This window comes from Bolinopsis microptera, chromosome 6 (assembly GCF_026151205.1).
Source record: "Bolinopsis microptera isolate Bmic1 chromosome 6, MBARI_Bmic_1.0, whole genome shotgun sequence".
Taxonomy (NCBI): Eukaryota; Metazoa; Ctenophora; class Tentaculata; order Lobata; family Bolinopsidae; genus Bolinopsis; species Bolinopsis microptera.
In genome coordinates, this window is record NC_087077.1 from 8,531,988 (window position 1) to 8,549,851 (window position 17,864).

Genomic DNA, 17,864 nt, shown 5'->3' on the forward strand with positions numbered 1-17,864 from the left:
GCATCTGTGCGATATTGATTCTGTCACTGTCATTATATGTATTACCTTTGTAACTGGTCGCTGCAAACTAACTGACTCCGTTTTTAGTGTGCCTATCTGGATATAATCCTGTCGTAGTTTTATCTATTTTGTGATTTGGCTGTTTGTTTGTAACCTATTATATTTGCGAACATGGTTGACATTGATGAACTTATGTATGCTTACAGGGAAGCATATCGACAAGGTGTTTTAAAACCATAAGTATGCGATAAACGATTTGAAAATGCATGGGTTGGCATTCCTCTAACCAGCGAATTTAGTCCTCAGTAACAAGATACCTGTTACTACCCTGAGTATTCATCCTATTTAACCAGTATTGTTAACAATACAATAATAGCATAATACATGATAACACGAAGATGCTAGGAGTTTTAACATTGTATAGCTATGTAGAACTTGCATGATTTTAATTTAATACTTTTTTATGAAGTTGTGATGTATCTTCCAATTTCATGTTACCCAAATTTCATAGTTCAGATAGACAGTGATTTAAAGAAATGCTCCCCCCTCGCCCCCGATGAATATGACTGGGGTTTATGTCAAGGGTTTCAGTCTGCAGTGACCTCAATTGCACGAACAAAACTCATCCGAACAGTTGAATCACTGACGATAAAATGACACCTTATATTACAAACCAAAAAAACCTCACACCCTTTCGACTTCTGTTGAATGGGTGATATTATTGTCAATATGCTCTTACTCGGCTGGTGATATTTACTTTTTCTTATCTGCGGTTATAATACATCACCAGCTTTGCTGCAAGTGCACAAGTTACGAAATGTCGGCAAGAGTTATTAAGCAATCCTAAAATATCACAGTGCCGTCAATGCTTTCAACGATATTGGACTAGAGCCAACATCCGGACTCACCTCACAGACAACCAGGCCTTTTACAATTGACATGCGCCCTCAATTCCTTGACTACATAATACGTAGGTTCAACTGTTAGCAAGGGGCTATTCATGTAATTCCACATTTATCTTAAAACAGAATTTACTTGTTGTAAACAAGCTGATATCTGTTGTTTCAGTTTGATCTCTGTGAAGTGTGAAATTACCGACTCCATTAAATATTCCTTGTTGCTCTGCCGTTGTCCATTAGTCAGTTCCACTATTTAAGCGCTACAGTACACACGTCACACGCTAGCTCTGGTTATATACAATTTAGAGCTATTTAAGACGAATAAACAATTCCCAAACTTCTAGACCACATATTCTGTAATTAGACCACCTATGGAGATTGGAGGCGGAACTTACTTACATCTTACCTACAGTCGAGAGTTGTAACTTAAGTCGAGAGCCGTCGTGGTTCCGTGGTTCTTAAACATCTATTTTGATTTATGTTGCAGGGTTTGGATCGTTCAAATTTCAGCGTGAGTTCTCCTTTTATAAATTAAGAAGAGTTTCCAATCAGCCAATGTTTTGCAATATTTTTCTCCCAGTACGAGATCCGCAAATTATATAATCGTTTCTTTCAGCTGTGTATCTAAGTGAAAACTGAAAAAGGCAGGCTCTTACTCGTTACACTATAATATAAGCAGTCTACTAGACAGTCGCGGATGAGCAGGAAACGAGTATAAACCTGATAATTGCCAGTGCTCAGCTTTGTACTAGTTTAGTAGACAGTAGCTTAGTGGATGTTTTAAGGTCCTTTGTTCATTCTACTTGAGTTTAATGATCTGTACTACTTGGTGGTTTGTTTGCGTTTTCGTTTGATATAAGTAACTTTAATATAACTTTAGTTATATAAGTAACTTTTCTTGATACGTACTTTGTGTGGTTGTTACTTTTAGGGCAAATAAATATAGACATCTGGTGGTCGAAAGCTTTCAACACTTTTAACACTACTATATTATAGCAAATACTTAGTTAATACTTACTAGTTCATTAGAGAATAATTTTGAAATAACTTTGAGCTTTCTGATCCACTAATTTCTTTGACACCAAATTTGTTCGGACTGCCATTTAGGAATTTCAAGATTTGTTACACGGTCGAATTTTCTTTGTACAATTACAATTACAAAAGAACCCAGCCAATTTCCAGTAATTTCTTTTTGTTCTCTTGATGACAGCCCAATAAAATACATGGAAACCTGGGGGTTGTGAATAATATACAAACGTTTCTTCTCACCCGTAAACTGTACTCTGTTATATATTTACTCTGTTATATATTTATACTCTTCGTGCACATTATATTGTATAAATTCAACTCCTGGCTCCTCTTCTTTTTTCTCTTTTATCCGCGTGTATTAATGTCCAGTGATGATGTGACTATTTGCGTTCAGGTTGGACCGTGCTGTTTACTTGTTTATCGCATACCTGCATCTTTATTTGAGTTTGTTACTTGCTACGATTTGGCAGATTTTCAGGACGAATATTATCTGTATATCATTGAAGGGTACTGGGGAGGTATGTGACCACCTCGAACAGTATGCCGTTTATTATTATATGATAGTGGACCCACGTGATAATCTTATTTTCAGCCGTCTCTGCAATTTTATCGTTTATTGTGAAAATGTAGACAAACTTGTTCACCACTTTACAATTTACATGGAATTTGTTGTGTTAAAATAACCGGTGTCTTCTGTAAGTAAAACCGAGCGATGACAGGTTCAAAAGCTATACAATATAATAGTTAATACAACGCTACATAGTACTGCACTAAATAATGAGCGCGTGTTTTGTGCGATACAGATAGATAGAGCTGATTTGTAGTGCTTCAATACTGCTCACTTAATCAGCAGACATGTTTTTAGTTTTGTCAACCACCACATTTTTATACCGAAAATTGCGTTATTTGTTCTATTGTGTTGAGTGTTATTTTTATGCACCAAATGTCTTGACAATATGCCAATTCTTGGCATACACACAAGTTAAAAAAAGAAAGGAAAGATCTAGTGCCAGTAAAGTTTAGTGAAACCATCGTGGTGATACAATTATTATCAGTTACCGACACTGCATTGCTGCAGCACTCTGGAGATCTCCCTTAGTATTATAATAATATGTATTATATTACAGCTCATTAGTTATATTATATATTACAGCTCATTAGTTATATGTATATCAATCATTGGTAAGAGACCCAACTTCTAGAATTAGTGCAGAATTTACATTTCAGATGTAACTTTAGTTACGTTACCTGACTTCAGCAGTGTTGGTATCGTTAATGCTAGTTGTTGTGTATATCATTTGTTACGTATATTATGTGAGGTATGTTTGAGGTTGTTTAAATATATAATGGGTTTCCGCAGATATTTTAAATGGCTGTTTAGTTATGCAATGGTTATCTAGATTTTGTTTATATATTCGATCTTCTCATTTTTACTAGATTTCGCTAATTCTTGATATAAATAGGAAATGTGGTTTGAAAGGTCCCTATGTTATATAGTACAGGTTACTTCTTTACTTCATAAGACCGTTTGCAATTTTCAGTTAACAGACCAAACTTGAATATGGCCGAATCGTATCACAAAGTTTGTCCCATACAATTAAAATATGAGCATAATTATACACACTTGCACATATTGCACTTTAAATCGGGGGGGGGGGGGGGGGGGGGGGGGGGGGGGGGGGGGGGGTCAGGTACTAAGTTCCGTCCTAAGTCGACGTCATGTACGCAACTAAGTGGGTGTAACTTTGGAATTTACAAAAAAGACCCACCCACCCCCTTCGCGGTACTAACTGTTTTTTCGGATAATAATTAAGACACCCACCCCTTTTGACGGCTTTTGTGGTACTAACTGTTGAGAAATCACGGTACTAACTGTGTCTTGGTATATAAAATAAGATACCCAACCATAAATTGCTTTAAACAGCTCATTAAACATTGGGAAATGGGCAAATTATACCCACTATTTAGTAGGGGTTTTGTTTTCAATGTAGTCGAATTAGATAAAAAGTTACAAAAACAGGAAAAAAGTTCAAAAAAACCCAAAAAAAACTCAATAAAACCTCAAAACCCAAAAAACCCATTCCCAAAATTGAAATTTGAGGTAAAATGGGTTGGGTTGGACACCCCCCTGAGTACCATGTACTTACGGTTTTTCTGGGAAATGAACCATGTTCTAACTGTGTTTTGGAATAAAATAATGACCCCCCCAACGTCAGGTTCGATTCTGATTTCTGACGTGATCCCCCCCCCCCCCACCCCCCCCCCCCCCCCCCCCCCCCCCCCCCCCCCCCCCCCCCCCCCCCCCCGTTTAAATTAGAATAATTAACTAGGAGATATACCCTGCATATTAATAAGTTAATAAGACCAGCCTCTGAGCCTGAGTACTGGCCGCTGTTTCAGAGAGTGGAGCAGCCATATCGCGTATTGTAATCAAATTTTCATGTTTACCCCCACACTCTCTCTCTCTGATAAGAGTTACTCGTAGTGATGGTGTGATCACTGCTCAGTCAGTGTGGTGATAGTGGTAAGGCTGGAGAGCATATTTTATACCTTGTTACTTGTAAGAGTTGTAGGTCATCATTTGGCAGTGTCACGGGTCAGGCACTCATTTTGTTGGGTCACGTGCCAGGCAGTCATTTTGTTGGGTCACGTGCCAGGCAGTCATTTTGTTGGGTCACGTGTCAGGCAGTCATTTTGTTGGGTCACGTGTCAGGCACTCATTTTGTTGGGTCACGTACCAGGCACTCATTTTGTTTGGTCACGTGCCAGGCACTCATTTTGTTGGGTCACGTGTCAGGAAGTCATTTTGTTGGGTCGCGTGTCAGGCAGTCATTTGGGGACTAATCTTCTGATGACTGATCTCCCCCCGTTCTTGGGGGTTTCCTGATTAGTATTGGTTGAGGTTGTATGACAGGTCGACAAGTTTAACATGTCATATCTCCCACACTGGCTACTAGGCTTGTATTTTTATCTAGCAGTGAATCTAGGTCATGTACCTTTTATCCGCATTATTCCACACCAGGCAAAGTTTCAAATTATATTGCTTTTCTGTATTTTCACAGCTTTATCCGTTGTAAAATAGTGTCACGTGAGTTTTATGAATATCGTGGTAAATTTGCAAAGTCGATTTGCAAGCAGCCACTTTCCTTAATGTTAGCTTGATTCTTGTTGTTGGGTTTGCTGAGCTATTATCAAATTTGAGCGTAGTATTTTGTGTTGCAGTCTGTGACTGTTACGAGTTCATTTATGTTAGTTTCCATTCTTTAGGATAACTCTTGAACTTAACCTTGATTCACGGTACCACTGTGGTACTGGTAATAGAGGTAGAAAGGTATAGTTTCTATACTAGTTTACAGTTAATTGCTGTCAGTTAATTTGCTTTCTGTTTTTGACCAGTACCTACTGGCACTTGGCAGTACCATATAGTTTACACCTGCTGCAACGTATAATTAACAACTGCAAGCTTGCTCTGAACCCGCCAAACTGACATCTAGTAAATTCTCAAATCCATCAAATTGTCCTTTGATCTTATATTGACAAATATTGACAAATTCATGGCAGCTTTCCCCAAAGCATGGTTAGATCCGGATTAAGGAATCGTGTTAGTTTAAAACTGTTTTTATGTTTAACAATTGAACGTTTAATCATATCTTCTACCTCAGAAGATGTAAAAAATGTTCAACTTATTCAATGTGGCTAATAAACAATAGTTCAACATGATGACCTCAACATTATATGTTTAAAGTGTTAAGCCACATGAGGCAATGTAAACACTTAAACAAACACTTCCGTTTAACCTTTTATTATTATTGTCGCATTCATCACCTATCTTTGTATAGCTGATTTAACGTATAACATATCCAGCTTTGCTATTCCTTGAGCTGTTTCTCGCACCACAATCACTCGTATTCCCGCCAGAATCATCTGTTTCTCGGGCCAGAATGACCCGTTTTTCGCGCCGGAATCTCTCGTTTTCCCGCCAGATTGACCCGTTTTTCGCTCCACTATTGACTGTTATGACGAGCAGCACCCCGCCACAATACCCGCCCTAATAACACATGCAGAATAATACATACCGATATTCCGGCCCAAGTTGACATAGCACTATCAGAGATATGGAGCGGGCTTTTGTTCCTGTACTTAGATCACAATGGCCAATAACGTGCACGGTAAAATTCATGTTGTAGTCAGTGGCTTCTTTCTTGCTGTGAACAGTGGACTGTTCATTGTTGAGCTGGTCACTGGTGTGTAGTTATCATGTACTGTTAAGTAGTCGGTCTTGTACGACGTTTTGACTTTCATTAGTAACCGTTACTTTCATTAGTAACCGATACTTTCATAAGTAACCGTTACTTATCGCTCTCTTAATTTGGTTTTATCGTGCTGATTTTTGACACAGTAACTGCTGGATTGTATCTAAATGTACTTAATCTCTACAAGTTATAAAATGGTTAGTCTCACTACTAAGCTAGGATACTTCAAACTAGGTCCTTTTTTAATAGAAAGAGGTTTTCAGATTATCTAAGACTAGGATATTCTCCAGTTGAAACGCTCAAGTACCACAATGTAGGGTAGGTACTCACCGACCGAGCCCTTTTCTGAACAGCCCCCCGAAATGAATTCACAAATTAGTCATTATCCCGTATATAGATGTAGTACGCCTCCCAGGGGTGGTTATAAGCTGACTACATTATATAGTGCTACAATATATTGCTATATATTGCTATATATTGCTATATATTGCTATATATTGCTATATATTGAAATATATTGCTATATATTGCTATATATCACTATATATTGCTATATATCGCTATATATTTCCAATATATTCTGCCAATATAACAGATGGCATCATATAGCTCAACATATTGCAATCTATAGCAATATATATAGCAATATATTATAGCAATATATTATAGCAATATATAGCAATATATAATAACAATATATAGCAATATATATAACAATATATAGCAACATATTGCTATATATTGCTATATATTGCTATATATTGCTATATATTGCTATATATTGAAATATATTGCTATATATTGCTATATATCACTATATATTGCTATATATCGCTATATATTTCCAATATATTCTGCCAATATAACAGATGGCATCATATAGCTCAATATATTGCAATCTATAGCAATATATATAGCAATATATTATAGCAATATATTATAGCAATATATAGCAATATATAATAACAATATATAGCAATATATAACAATATATAGCAACATATTGCTACATATTGCTATATATTGCTATATATTGCTATATATTGCTATATGATGCCATATATTACCATATATTTCTACATAAAATTACTATACATTATAACTATTATATTATGTTGCTATCATATATGATATTGTTATAATATATTGCAATTATATATTGCTATACATTGCTATATTAATTATAATATTGCTACAATATATTGCTATACATTGCTATATATTACTATAATATATTCAATATGAGGAGGATAGCTGTACCAAGGAGTTCAGCTTACCATCTTTGATGTGACTAAGGGATGGGAGGCATCACAAAGGTGTACATATAATATAATATCTGGTCACATTGTGTACATTTCAGTCACAATTATGACTGGAATCTGTTGTTGTCAGGGTAGCTGATAAATATGCTACAGAGTATAGATTATAATTCGGTTTGTCAGTGTATTGGGCTATAATTGATATTTGTAATCGCATAACAACAAGATCATTGCCTTGCTTTAACTATGTAAGCTAGGTTCCTGTAACTTGTTGCCCTTGTTAATTGAGGTATTGATAGTGGGCTATCTGGGGGATATGATCTACGAGGATCTATTGAAACACGCCAGATGTATTAGATGATTTATTGAGTTTGGCGGACTGCGAGCCACCATGTAACTTATTGTGTTAGTAATTTACTGTGTAACTTACCCAACGTATCTGCTTGGTTAAGTTGCTGGATGCTACTAATCTGGACCATACTTTCCGAGTGCAAGCTCCTTACCTGTACACATTGCATCTGTGTTTTTCCAGCCCTTCAGCCTTCATAATAGTTCATACAACTACAAGATATTGAGAGATGGTTTTTATTTGATAATTCGCATAATTTGTTTTCTTATATGTTTAATTTGAACATTTTTTCAATAAAGAACCTGTCTGGCGGGCCTGTAGATTGTTTGAAAGTGTTGGATCTTGTATACTTATAGTAAGTACAGGCGTAAGTACGGGCGTAAGTACATGCGTAAGCACGGTACTTTGTTAAACAATAAACTTGCTCGTCAGATAAGTATCATGTAAGGATTATGTTAAACTGATGAGTGATGAATGATTCAGACTAAAAATAACTTTTGTCTCGAAATTTGCATATTGTCAATCATATCAAAACGTGCGTCTGTGTATTTTGTTTTGTTTTGTTTTATCCGGCACTATGTCTATGGTTATCCACCGATGTTTGATTAATGTGATTTGTGATACACGATATTCATGGCACAAGATAATTTCCCTAACCTTGAAGTAGGGAAGTAGCAGGTTTTTATCTGCAACTTTGCCCCCCGATATTATCACCGCTCTATGAAGTGTGAGTGGTTTGTATGAAGTGTGAGTGGTTTGTATCCAGTGTGCGTGGTGATACCCAGTGATACCCGGTGATACCCGGTGATATTGACAGTACACCACCGTGTAGTTACGTCAGTCCCTCCCAAATCAGGCACCACCAGATCCTTAACACGGTGGTAGAGGTAGCAGGTGTCTCCTCATACCAGGTACTAATCCTGGCGGCTACTACCTGCAGTTACCGTCATCACTTGGTTTATTTGACTGATTGCTGCACCCTCCTCGTCAATACTACCCGCCACTTTGTCAATACTACCCGCCACACTTGTCCTTTACTTGCAGTTATTGACCTGCCTAATTCTTGTTTTTACCCTTCTTTGAGACGGTTGCTGGCTGTGGACAGCCGACACATGTCTGTCTTTTGGACTGCCGCCAAAATTCAGTCGTTTGGATCCACAAGCTGGCACGTGTGTTGTGTCCCGAGGAACAGTTGCCGCGTAAATGATAACGAAGTAATGATTCTGTTGGCAGTTTAAACACGTTGCGTTCCCTTGGGGATTAGTGTATATTACTCGTCTGTCACGCGCATTAAGGTTTCTTGTTCTTCTCCTTTTCTCGTGTCTGTTTGGTAGATGATATTCAAATTCCTTGTAGCTGAAAAGTTGAATTGTCCTTGGCGTTGAACTTAATATGATGGAAGCCTTTGGAAGTTTAACACAACGTGTTATGGACGAATGATACGCTAAGTGTAAAAGGCCGGTGTTTTTAGAGACTATTTATTACGCTTAGTTCAGCTTTATTGATTACATTATTTACATTGTGAACGTGTCTTTTTGTGTTAGTTTTCGCAATGATCGGTTTATTGTGGAGTCGATGTTTCTGTTTAAATGTTCGATTTTGCAATATTAAGTTAAATGTGGCGGTATTTACTATTGATTTTGCAATATTAAGTTAAATGTGGCGGTGTTTACTATTGATTTTGCAATATTAAGTTAAATGTGGCGGTGTTTACTATTGGTTTTGCAGTATTTTAATTAATGAGCATTGTCCTCTTGGAAATACTGCTGGAACGAAATTGTTATCTTTCTCAATATTTTACCATAGCAACAACAACGTACTTTCCTCTAACTTTCTAACTTCAGCTAGCTAAGTGTGCAGAATTTTAGTTTCCCTCATCTGAAATAAGTATTGTGAATGGTTACTCTTTATTCTCAGCTCTTTATTCATGTATACTTTAGTTGGTTACTACATGAAATATAAAACACGCATAGGAATATAATGTATTTATTATATTACTGAACTTACATAATATCATTTGTTTTAAATATTATTCATATTTTATTTATATGCAGAGAAATTGTAATTTAAGCACAGGCCACAGACGCAAATTTAGTGTGGTATGGCACCCTTGCTTAAAGTCTCATCATGTGGCGATGATAATCGCGAGTTATTTAGGAAAAGTGAGACAAACTTTGTAGCAACTATGCAGTTAATTTCATGAAATTGTTCACCTCTCTGATCATGATTTGCATGTGGTGTGACTCTTAACCATGGGTATGAAACAGTCCCATCAGGGCCAGGGTTACATTTTGACGCTTCTTTGTCAAATATGATGAATAAACCATGCAGGTCAGATTTATTAGGTGTCTTATTGTAAACTTCAGTCCCGAAATGTCCAGATCATGGTCCTCAAATGTCTAATCCACAGACCCAAAACGTTGAAACTTGTCGTTAACAACAAATTATGCAAAAAAAAAAACATGCGGTTAATTATACGCAACGTATTCACCGCATCTAATTCATAAATGGAAATGTTACCTCTGTTTTGTAGCAGACTCTAGCTGCATCTCACTCTGCAGTGCTCCATCAACACCTTCTCACATTTAAATGAGGTGCCAGGTACCAACAATTCTCCTATTTCAACAATTCTTCATGTGATGCAGTGCCTAATTGTGGGGCTGGGTCGGATCTCAGATAGTAACCATGAAATTGACCAGACTCTATAAATAGCCCCTACATCTGCACCCAACAGGTGCACTGGAACCTTGCACTAGTTCCACTACCAGAGTGCTCCACCACACAGCTACAATGTGACCACATCATGTGTCCTAATACACTAACACATCATGACGACTGTGACGAAGTGTGTAGTCTTTCTGTACGTACTACGTTCGAGACTGCCCTGTGCTGTGTAGTACGGGCTCTTCATCTTCCTCAAGAGGTCATTTGTCTGTGTACACATCCTTTATTTCGTGTGTGTTGTTTTATCATACGTTGTAGTGTTTTTCATTTGAGTAATTATAGTTCTGTGTGTAGAGTGCAGTTCAGCGCCGTTGCTGCTAAATTTCCGAGCTAATTTCTCTCTGGCTTTGGTATGCAATCTTGCTGATTATAGTGCAGCTTTGGTAAGGTTGCGTCCAATTTCACGAGAATACTATTTCTCGAACTAGGTCACGAACCTTATGTACGCGTATGAAACCAAAAGAATGAGATGCATTATATATTATACTGGTACAACATCGTGTGCAGTATAAATAGTCGCTTGTTGTTGTGCCTTCCCCCTCGGCCCTCAGTCACTTCAAATTGTGATGTGTGTAGGTTTAAAAAAGTTTAGAATAAACCCTTCTCGCAGCTTATAATAGCGCAATCTGACCTTGCACGAGAGAGCACCAAGTTAATCTTCGTCAATCTTAATTAACCGCTCGCCCCTAAGTAAAGCAGGTAAACTGCTATTGTTAGAAAGCACTCTCGCTAGCAACCCTTTTCAGCCTGAATTATGTAGAAATTTTCCCGTCCAATATCTAGATTGTTTAGCTGAAGCTGTGGGTTGTGACGTCACGTCTTTATATCGCCGCAACCAACCTTGTGAATATAATTTGCGTGATCATATTAGTTGTAATTCAGCTGTGTGGTTCTGGGTGTTCGCCCCTGGTGAATCTGTGATGATAATCGGGAAATTATTTTTTATATATTATTGTGCCTACTATAAACGATTTTTATATCCCTTTTTTATTATAACATAATAAAAGTATAAAATGTATTGAAAATGGTTTTCATTGTATAACGTATTGTTGTACTGTATTGTTATTTGATGATGAGTAGGGAAGATAGATTGTTTGATTATGTTGGTACTTGTATCTTTTGTTGCATCGATATTGTGATGTTGATGAGCCAAATGAACATATAATTACAGTTTGATTCGAAACAGTCGTGGCAGAGTGAGCTATGTCAATATTACAAACATGTAGGTCAATAGTATACACGAACAATAGTAAAGAAATGTCGGCTGTTGCCGATAATAATGCTTAGAAAAAGTAAACTCTCTTGCCTTTCATTATGACCACGTACCAGTGCGTTTTGTTTGAAGGCAGTGCGTTTTGTTTGAAGGCAGGTGGCTTCTTCTTCGTTCGGTTCACCGCATAAATATTTGGCTGAGTAAATTGTGGCACTACAATCTAAAAAATCCTACAAAGTCCTGAACTAGAATTAAAGCAAGATTTGGGCAACTTTCCTTTGTGAGCCTCGGCCTTGTTTAATGTTTATATTGGAACACGGTTCTTTCGAACCACAAGTGATTAAATCGGTAGTTTGTTATAATTACAGGCAGACCATTTTCCAGGAATTTCATTGTTGACGAACGATATGGTGCTCTAATTACTCACGTGACTGCACTGTTTACGTGCTGTTCACATCTGAAGCAAAAGCAATTAATTAATTACTTTCAAAGATTACTTTTAGTGTCCTGTTCAAGACAAGTCTATCAAATTAGAATAATTTAAGGCCTTATGACTTTAAGACAATGTCTTGTTCTCATTATCGCTGTACCAACATATTGGTAATTGTTATTAAGGAGTCATCGTAATTATATTTATATAGAAATGACTCTCTAACTGGCGCTGAGATTCACACCTGAGAGCAAAGTTGCGAAGCCTAAACATGTTCCACCACTTTTTCTGCACGATACAAATTATTGCAATTAATACATAATCGCTTGCCAATTTGGGTTTGATTGGGATGAAAGATAATTGATTCTGACTTAGCCGTTATATATTTGAGCAGCCTTTTTTGTCTCCCGTCTGACCATTATTCTTGATTAGATATGCCGCCGGATTGTTCAACTGTTTGGCATGGCCTGCATGCCATTGTCCTACTGAAAATCTACCTCTTTTGTGTTCAGAAAATACGAGAAATACTCTCCACTACACTACCTAGTCCTTTATTTGCAACCCACATTTGGCACATCAATACTTCATTCTCTGGGAAGAGTCTATAAGCGTGTGTTATTGTGTTTATTGGGTGTACCAATAAGTTCTGATTTACTTTCCTTTGTTTTATGTTAAGTTAAAATATGCTATCTTGTATTATAATATTTAGTTGTTGATAACGTCAGGCGTTGTTAGTGTCTTCAAGTTCTATTATTTTGCTTTTGGCTACGGCTTTATTCATGCATTCTGCTGTACATTCAAAGTTAATTGAACCTCGCGCTGGTAAAAGAGTCTTCAAAAGCAGAATTTTATGCTTTTATTCAGTTTTGGTTTGTATTAAATACGTGGCTCACACTCTCTTCGTCTTTGTCAAATTAAAATTTATTCCAACCATGACAGCTGAGACTTTCTTTAGTAAAATTCTAATCATCCATGCCATGTAGTTATTGAATCTAGCTCATAGCTGTTGCGTGTTAATGAAACATGATATATAGTCTTACCCTTGCTAGAGTTGCAGTCCTTACTCAATAATAAACACCACATCTATGCTACAATATTTAAACTTAATCTCCCCGGCAACGGCCTGAAAACGCCCTCGTTATGCTTGATATCTTAGTCATCTGAGTAGCTAGAGCTTCCATTTTCAGGACTAGTGTTGTAATTGTAAAATGTAAAAGACCAAACACAATGCAATACAGTTTGACTCGTTCCAATCATTCAAAATATCTAAAATCCTCAAAATTGAACGTTCATTAGGTAAAAATTAACATCTTTCCTATTTAATTTGGTATATTTTTTCGAATGAGTAATAATAGCAAGTCATATCGGAAAGAATTATCTCAATCCGGCACTCCGTGACTGAGAAATAAGCCCCAACATATTATGTATACTGACTTTATATTACTAGTGTAACCCGTGCCTACGGCCGGGACTTCACGATCGCAGATGAAATACAAAAGTATAAACCCGCCTATTATATTCGAAAAAACAGATTACGTTTTCGTAGTTAAACCAGCGCGAAAGTATGAAGTCGCTCAGTAGAAACAGTAGAAACAGTCCGCAATTTAATTCTAATTGCCCGTTACGTATCTAATAGTAATACTTGATAGGCAATCTTGAGGTCCCCTGCGGTTCTAAAGGGTGAGGTGAAAATATCCAGCAACAAACAAATAGATATAAATTAAGCCCGCTGGTGGATAAAAGTTATATATTAATACGATATAATATATAATATATAATATATTATATATTATCACACCATTCAAAGTGTTTTCAAAAGTTTCAACATTAGATATTGATTGACTCACTTCTAGCATGATTGCTGCTGTTCCGCGTTATCTTCTTATTATGCCCTAAAAGGTTTCCGATTCTGGAATATAATTTTATAAACTGTAGTATAGCTGGAAGAATACGTCAACTGTTCATTATCTGGTGGATCGGAGGTCAAGCTTGGTAAATAGCTTGTAGATTGCGTAAGAGGAGGGATTGGTTGTTTTATTAGAGTGTTGTTCTGAGATGTTGCTTGTGGTATTTTTAAACCGAGCGATCAGTGTTGTGACTTACGTTGGCAATGCAAATGACGCTACGGTAACAGGCTGAACGTTTCATCTAAATATCCAACATATCACAACGATTCAATTATTAACCAACATGTAAGTAATGATACTGAGGTGTGGTCAATGTAGCAAGCTGTGTATGCAGCACCTAGCCCATAAATTTATAATATATTTATCTATACCATTACCTCTGTTCGTGGCCTGTTTTTTCTTCGTCTTTCATCTCCCAACCCTGGGGTGCAGCTACTTGGAAGCAAGTTTTATTGTGTATAATAATTATGAAAACTAACAGTGCACATGTATCTTAGCAAGATCAGGTGATAGAGATATAAGACCAAGTGACGGACTGACCATGTCCAGTATCCCCACCACACCTACCAGCCCCCACCTCTCCGTCACTAAGTCTGACTCCGACCCCCTTAACTGTTCTGAGCGCACCAAGATGACAAAACAAGAGGCGGATGACCACAGGAGGCTGCTCGAGGAGAAGCTCCTGGGTATAAAAACAGATAAGAGCTGCTTTGTTGCGAGCATGTCCGCCATGGCAATGGTTATGGCAGGGGCGGAGGGGGATCCGCTCGAGGAGCTCAATCTGGAGAAGAAGAAGCCCGTGGGAAGAACTCTCAGTTTACCCAGTAACTCATCAACGTGAGTTTATTTATGTAACTTATAACTTTCTGTGATTAAACATTGTTTTAATGAGGTCTGATTTGTAAGTTTCTATATTTTGAGTAATATATGGGATATACGCGTACACTTATACACAATACACATTAGTACATAGAATTACAACGCTGATATAATTGCGATTCATCGGCGACTGACTAAAATCCAAATATGGGATCCAACGCTTTAGTCTGTTTAAGTTCTTACTGTTTAAGTGCTTACTACCAGCTATACCTCTATTTGGTTGTAGTTCTGCTAGTAATACATCCATACACGCACACAAACATGGTCCTTACGTTTCAAGACACTTTGTACGCTTTCAGATGTTCTGATTTGTTATAAAAAAGGTGCATTATAATCTTATAATTCTTACTATGATAGATCAAGAAAGTAGTGTAGCGATTTTCAGAAATAGTAGTTCGTAATTTCGGGGCAATTTTACTAGCCTGTTTTACAATTTTTGATGTTTTTATCACTTTCACTATCATGGTAGAAGAATTAGTAATTTTTTGACGTCTCAAATGTTCTAAAAAATGTTTTCCGACAATTTTGAAATTTCGGGTGCTTTCGATGACTTTTGACGTATAGGTTCACTAGAATTGAAGTCACAATTGGTCAAACATGCTGACCCCAATGAAACTATGGGGGCATTGTAACGGTCTTGCTGTGCACTAAAGGAGCATTGTGGAGGGTTTCTCTCGAGCAAATTACTTTTTTTCAATTAATCATAAGATACTGCCGTTAATATTGAGATGCAGTGTATAATATATTATAAACATTAGAGATATACTTTAAACCATACTGTAAACCATACTATAAACTATTAATATAGCTATAAACTACCCCGGCCCCCCCCCCCCCCCCCCCCCCCCCCCCAAACCTCCCTACGACTTCATCGAGATCCGACAGCTTGGTCTCCCAAATAAATTGACCAACATGCAAACAATCATAGCTAATTCAACCCTGATCTTATGACTCATTTAATTATGACTCATTTAATTGCATAGATAATGAGCAGAGATAACTGTAGGTAATAATCTTATTATCAAACCTATCCACTCATTACCCGATAAATATTGTGTTGTTGTTTGGTCTCTGCGTTCAGTTAAACTTAATTGCTCTATGTTAGTATGCGTAGGTCTATTGTGATTGCCTTCTGCGTGGTTTGAGGAATTATAGACCGTAGTGTACTTGTAATCTTGTAAAGAAAGCGCTATTTTCGCGTTTTGAAATGATATCGTAATTTATAGAGTTTTTCTATGGATGATGGTTTCTAGTTTTTGAAATTTTCGATATGAAATCGTGGCGTAAAATATTTTTTTTGTTTTTAGAAGCTTATTCCACAAATTTGTTCGTCAATCTTAATTTCAAAACTTTAGCCTTTTTAGAGGAATTATGGTGCGCCAGTATGACCAGTAAGGCTCAAAGCCTATTTAAGCCTAGCGTCGCTTTTTCAAAGAGCTTAAAAAGCACTTAAATATCTCTCGCAAACCGAATGATCAAAATATAAAAGTCTTTGATATCAACTAAATACTAAGGTCAACTTAGTTTATTGAAACTTTCTAAACCGAAATAAGAAATCATAGTGTTCAGATATGCATGAAATTTATCTAAAATTCAAACGCGTGACACAAAATACGTGACGTCATCGATTCGACAGTGGATCAATATCATGAATTCCGCAGACCTACGATTAAATGATTAGGATTATGTTTGAAAGTTATGTCCTAAATTATTATTGCATGAACTCTCTGAATTATTATTGCTTGAGCTGTCTGAAAACTGGAAGGACCGATTATTGTGTTTAAGGTATCGCCACCTTGAACCACGTGACGATAATATAATGTCTCAGACATGTTACTTAAGAAATCATTTTTGTAGCTTTTATTTTTATTTTGTACTCTTTTTGACGTCAAGGTTTCAAAGTTTTCTGACCTCTAACCTCAGATAACTGCATTACCATCAGTCAAATATTCGATACAATAATAAAATTGATAACATCGCAGGTGGTCCATTAACCTAAGGTGCTTTATAAAGTTATCAAAGTTTCAATTAATATCATAAGTTCTTTAAGATATAAAAGTTTCTTAACGCCCCCCACGTTGAACTTCAATGCCGTGCTTCCATAGTTCTCAAACAATAATATATCACACACACTACACAAAACTGAAAATTCAATATATTCAGAGGTCCATAAAGTTGTGATCTCTGTAAACCTTACCACTACACTTTAAGTGGTGGACGTGGTTCAGGGGTACTACCATGAAATACAGAACAATAGTGTGCGTGACCCTCCAGTTAGCGGACTATAAGTTGAGTAATGACCGCGTGTGTACGGTCTGGGTTCATAATTATAACATTATATTATGCAGCCGCGCAGCTGCCATGAGCACTGTGGATATATTATATCCAATATCATTCAGGGTATACGTATACAGCTAGAGTTCCATCATTTCATCCAGCCGTTCAGCTATATCCAGGGTCTTGAGTCCTGCCTCACGACCATACTACCACATGGCCTTGTTTATATATCGTAATGGTTGTAGATTTATATGATATTTAGGTATATCACGTGATATAAAGTCAAGGATCTAGATTTATAAGTATCACGTGATATATTGAGGTTCTATATTTATATCTACATCACGTGATATATATGATTTATTAGATGGTGCTCAGTGAAAGTACTCTCTCCCTGGTACGACTAGTGAGATTGTCCATGTCATTGTCTTGGCGTGTGCTGGTGAACTGTCATCTAGCTTATCTAACTATGTTAGTACTCAGCCCACCTTTGTTCCTGGCATTCTTATCTCCTACTTGTTGATTTGTATCTAGTGCTTAGTAGTTTGCGGTGTGCCCATCATGAATCACTTATCTCATATCTTCATGGTACTCCCTAGATTGGTAAGCTAGATTGTTTGAGGCAGAGTGTTTTTCATGGGAATA

At 37.0% G+C, this 17,864-nt stretch overlaps 2 protein-coding genes across 9 annotated transcripts in view; both read left to right on the forward strand.

Moving 5' to 3' along the window:
* The window catches only part of LOC134816912 (mucin-2-like), a 765,431-nt gene that overhangs the window by 435,702 nt on the left and 311,865 nt on the right, over positions 1-17,864 (forward strand). The gene's annotated exons all lie outside the window — the stretch shown is intronic.
* LOC134816915 (diacylglycerol kinase iota-like) overlaps positions 1-17,864 on the forward strand; it is a 63,989-nt gene that overhangs the window by 1,299 nt on the left and 44,826 nt on the right. For 2 of the 8 annotated variants that reach the window (XM_063825939.1, XM_063825940.1), the window contains exon 1: positions 14,554-14,900. The exons of 4 other annotated variants lie outside the window; for them this stretch is intronic. In XM_063825939.1, the coding sequence (XP_063682009.1) occupies positions 14,605-14,900 (296 nt within the window). In that variant the 5' untranslated portion in view covers positions 14,554-14,604. Of the gene's footprint in view, positions 1-14,553; positions 14,901-17,864 lie in introns of those variants that run through there. 2 more of the 8 variants (XM_063825936.1, XM_063825937.1) reach the window with 1 other exon arrangement.